The 3,916-nt window shown below is 39.9% G+C and overlaps 1 protein-coding gene across 1 annotated transcript; it reads left to right on the top strand.

Annotated features, from left to right (window-relative positions):
• Window positions 1–2,979: 2,979 nt before the first annotated feature.
• On the top strand, window positions 2,980–3,645 carry LOC123410621. Its single transcript, XM_045103564.1, has 2 exons — window positions 2,980–3,092; window positions 3,226–3,645. Exons 1-2 carry the CDS (start codon window positions 3,032–3,034, stop codon window positions 3,537–3,539), a joined length of 375 nt encoding a protein of 124 aa, XP_044959499.1. The 5' UTR covers window positions 2,980–3,031; the 3' UTR covers window positions 3,540–3,645.
• The last annotated feature ends 271 nt before the right edge of the window (window positions 3,646–3,916 follow it).

Here is a 3,916-nt window from a genome sequence, read left to right as displayed (position 1 = left end):
TTTTCCACTAGTGAATTGTTTTATCTCTAAATACGATAATGATTTTCTGCTTATTGTATAGTTATAATTTATTAATTATTAACTCGCTACGATCCAATCTTTCAGCATTGATCCTGAGTGCTGTCTACAGATATTTTTGTGTTGACGGCTGTGCGCTTAAAATTGTTTCTACCAACCCTGTTGTTGCTCGGTAATCACCAAAATTGGCTTGGAAGTCTTCATTTGTCAATTTGACGCCGATTTGTGATTATCTCTATGGACTTCGTTGCTACTATGGGCACTCAATACACACTGAACGTGAATAAAAAATATCTGCTGATTAATCCGCAGGTGCTTGGATGTCACTCGGTGTATAGCGTACAAGTTCGACAGATATGAAGATTAATCGAAGTATGCTTTTACTCTTCTTTCTCATGGCGCACGGAGTGAGCTGATGCGGTGTTGGAATGGTGGGAGGTGGTCGTGGGTTTCAGGATCAAAGATGGTAGTCAGAATTAGCTGAAGATGTGTTCCTGCAGCTGCATGCATACGTAATTAGCATAAGAACCAGTACAAGAAATTAACTATTTATACTTATTTTTCCACCATATAATGTGCTACCATGGTCATGTTTACTCAATCCAAATTGCATGTTTTGGAGTTTACATGTGGGCTAACAGACCGTGTGAAACTGTGTGAAGCTACCAACTTAAGCAACGCAATGGGTTGTTTAGACTCCACATTCTTTTGACATCCTGGAAGTTAGTTATGTGATCTCTAAGATTTTTTCCTCATGCTCTCTTCTATTTTTTCTTAATTTCTTATTGTACACAAACTCATGTTTATGATGTTTTGTGCCCAAAATAATCGCTTACAGAATATGAGTATTATTCAAAGATAGCAGTAAATTATGTGTGATAAGCTTTCCAAGGTCCTCAACAAGAGTTTTATTTATACTGCTCAGGTGCTTACTACATAACATGTACTATATTGTTAAAGGTATTATTTTTGTGTTAACTGTGCATGTATGATCTATCTCTCCAGTCTCCTTTGGGTTATTAGAACGGTAAGCTTTGTAGGGTCATTGACAAGAGCGAGTTTACATGCAGGCTTAGATACCATGTAAAACTGGGTGCTACCTTCTTGAAGCAAACACAGGAGGTTGTTTTCTTACATTCATATTTTCAGTTGGATTGCACAATATATTGACATTCTGAAAATTGGTAATGTAATCTCTATCTTTTTACCCACATGCTCTCTCTACTAATTCTTCTTAATTTGTTATTTCATGGAGCCGTAAAGTTTACAAAGTTTCAAGTTCGAAATAATTGTTTTACAAATGGGGAGTATTGGGCACAAATGGTACATGATATGGGTGAGAACATGGTAATATTTCCAAGGTATTATTGTTGAATCATCTGTTGAAATACGGTTCTACATGAGGACTTCGATAAGTGACCCATTGTTGAATCAAGAGAAATTGATACGTTGGAAATAAAACTAGGGAAAAGATATGAACATCTGTCTCCACGCCGGTTCTCTCTAATGGACGTGTCAAGTTATATGTCGATGTGTGTATGTTATTTATCCTTATGAAAAAGTATTTTTTGCGTTATTTCCATGGGTTATGACCCGGCCTATACCAATTGGTAGAGTTGCCCACTGTGTAGCATCTATTGTGTAACTCGATCATGTGGAATTGGGTAGTTCTTACATAGTATCTTTGATACATTTTTATTCTCCAATCAATAAACATCATTAAAAATACTAAGTTATTCATTTTTTTTAAATCTAGCCCGTGCGAATGCATGGGTTGACGACTAGTTTTCTATTAATCCCAGTGGTGGGAAGACACGTGCGTGATGGGCATGGAGGGAATCTGCGACTCGAGGGAGTGGGTCCCAGTTTTATCCGCTCTAGCATCTCCTTTTCTCTTTTAGTTTCACTCAAATTTTTTGTGATGGTCGTACGTGATTCTATGTGGACATTCATAAATGGAGTAGGAAGGTCTGTAGCATATATAGAGCCGATCTGGGGCGGTAGCGGCGGGTACGTGTGCTGCCTTGGTTCCTGGTCAAGTTCGGCGAACGCCCGCCCACCATCTCTGCCATCCTTTGTGCGACATGGCCTGGGCCTGGGTGAAAACCCTGCGAGATTGGGCTGGCGCGCCCTTTGGTGCAATGAAGCTGGACTCAGGCAAAGCATGACCAAAGCTGGACACATTGCTAGTTTTTTTGAAATAGTATGAACATATCTTACGCACACAACCTTTTTATATTTTCATGAACATTTAAGGAAAATATCATGAACATATTTTAACATGTCATGACTTATAAATGTCATGATACTTTTGTAAATTGTACAGTCAACATTACTATGCTCGTTCAGGACCCAAACAATAGAAAAGCTCTAGTTTTGTTAACGGGGTAGCGGTCCACCTCGTGTAGCTTTCTCTGCCCCTCAACACGCGTGGAAGGGCATATGCGACGGCCAAAAACGTATATCGTCTTATGCTAGTTGTAATGGAAAATATCATATACTAGTATCATACATTTAATACTAGTATATGAGACTACACCCGTAATGCATAGTATCATGTGCTAGTATCATAAAACATTTTATTTATTGTCATGCATTACACATAGTAGCACACTATTTAATATGGAGTATGATACGGTATCATAATATGATACTCAAATCTCTCTTTCTTCATTTAATTCCATGTTACCTCATCAAATATGCCTAGCTGACAGGCATGATACTTCCATTACGACCAGCCTTAGGGCAGGAAATAATGACTCTAATAACTGGTCATATATTTGGTGATATGATCATATAAATCTATTAATTTCTTTTCTCAATCGAATAGTACTAGTACTATGTACTTGTATATCTGGTGAATCGTGTATTGAATGCTTAACTGAAACAAAGAATCAAAATCCTGATTACACATTAACTTCCTCTGGCCCGCTCGCCTATAAATAGCCCGGCATTTGCCATTGGCGAGATAAAACAACACACTCTCAAGACGGGCTTAGTACTAGACAATAGCATGGAGATCAAGGCAGCGGTGGTCCTTATGGCCTGTTTGTTATTAGGCATCAGCAACAGAGGTACGGTGTTCCGCATGCCAAAGCAATCATCCAGAAGCAAGAACTAGCAAGCAATTTGAAATTTGCAATCAGATTGTCTCTAGGTCCATATAGGCACGAATAACCTCTCTTTTTTCACCATGTGTTTAAGCAGGCACTGCAGCAGGGTGCAGAACTTCAGACATTGTTGTCCAGACGGACACCATGCCAGATCTGGGAAGGCCAGAGTACTTTGTGACCCTGGTGAACAACTGCGCCTGCACGCAGAAGAACGTGAAGCTGGCGTGCCCAGGGTTCAACTCTTCCATCGTGGTCTACCCAGACACCGCCATCACGCCAGATGGCGACGGCAAGCTCTGCTCGCTTCACGGCGGCGGCCCGGTAGGGCCTAAAGAGGAGGTCTTCTTCAACTACGAGTGGAGTACCAAGTTCAGCTTCGACCCCGTATCCTCCACCATCATCTGTTAGATATATAACGCGAATAAATGATATCATGATGATATCAAAAATATGTTTTCATAATAACAAAAAGATATATTTCTCTTCCAGTAATAAAAGATTTGGATTGTGATTATTGGAACTGTTGAATGGCAGAATGGATAAATTTAAGGAAAAGCTAACGCCCACACGTGTGGGTGTTTGGAGTTTGACCACACGCCTTCATTTTCATTCATTTTGCCACTTCAAAATAGATGACATTAGCGAAAATCTTTTTAAGTTTTTCGCTTAAAAATGTTTTATCTTCTAATTGAAAAAGGAAAGTGATTGCATCCGGCGCGCGGGACAAGTCTTACGTCGGTCGGACGTGGCCCATTGGATCAAGCAAGATCCTGCGGCCAGCAGCG

Source organism: Hordeum vulgare, chromosome 7H (genome assembly GCF_904849725.1).
Source record: "Hordeum vulgare subsp. vulgare chromosome 7H, MorexV3_pseudomolecules_assembly, whole genome shotgun sequence".
Classification (NCBI taxonomy): Eukaryota; Viridiplantae; Streptophyta; class Magnoliopsida; order Poales; family Poaceae; genus Hordeum; species Hordeum vulgare.
The sequence above is the reverse complement of the archived record's forward strand: the minus strand, read 5'-3'. Positions and strand labels throughout refer to the sequence as shown.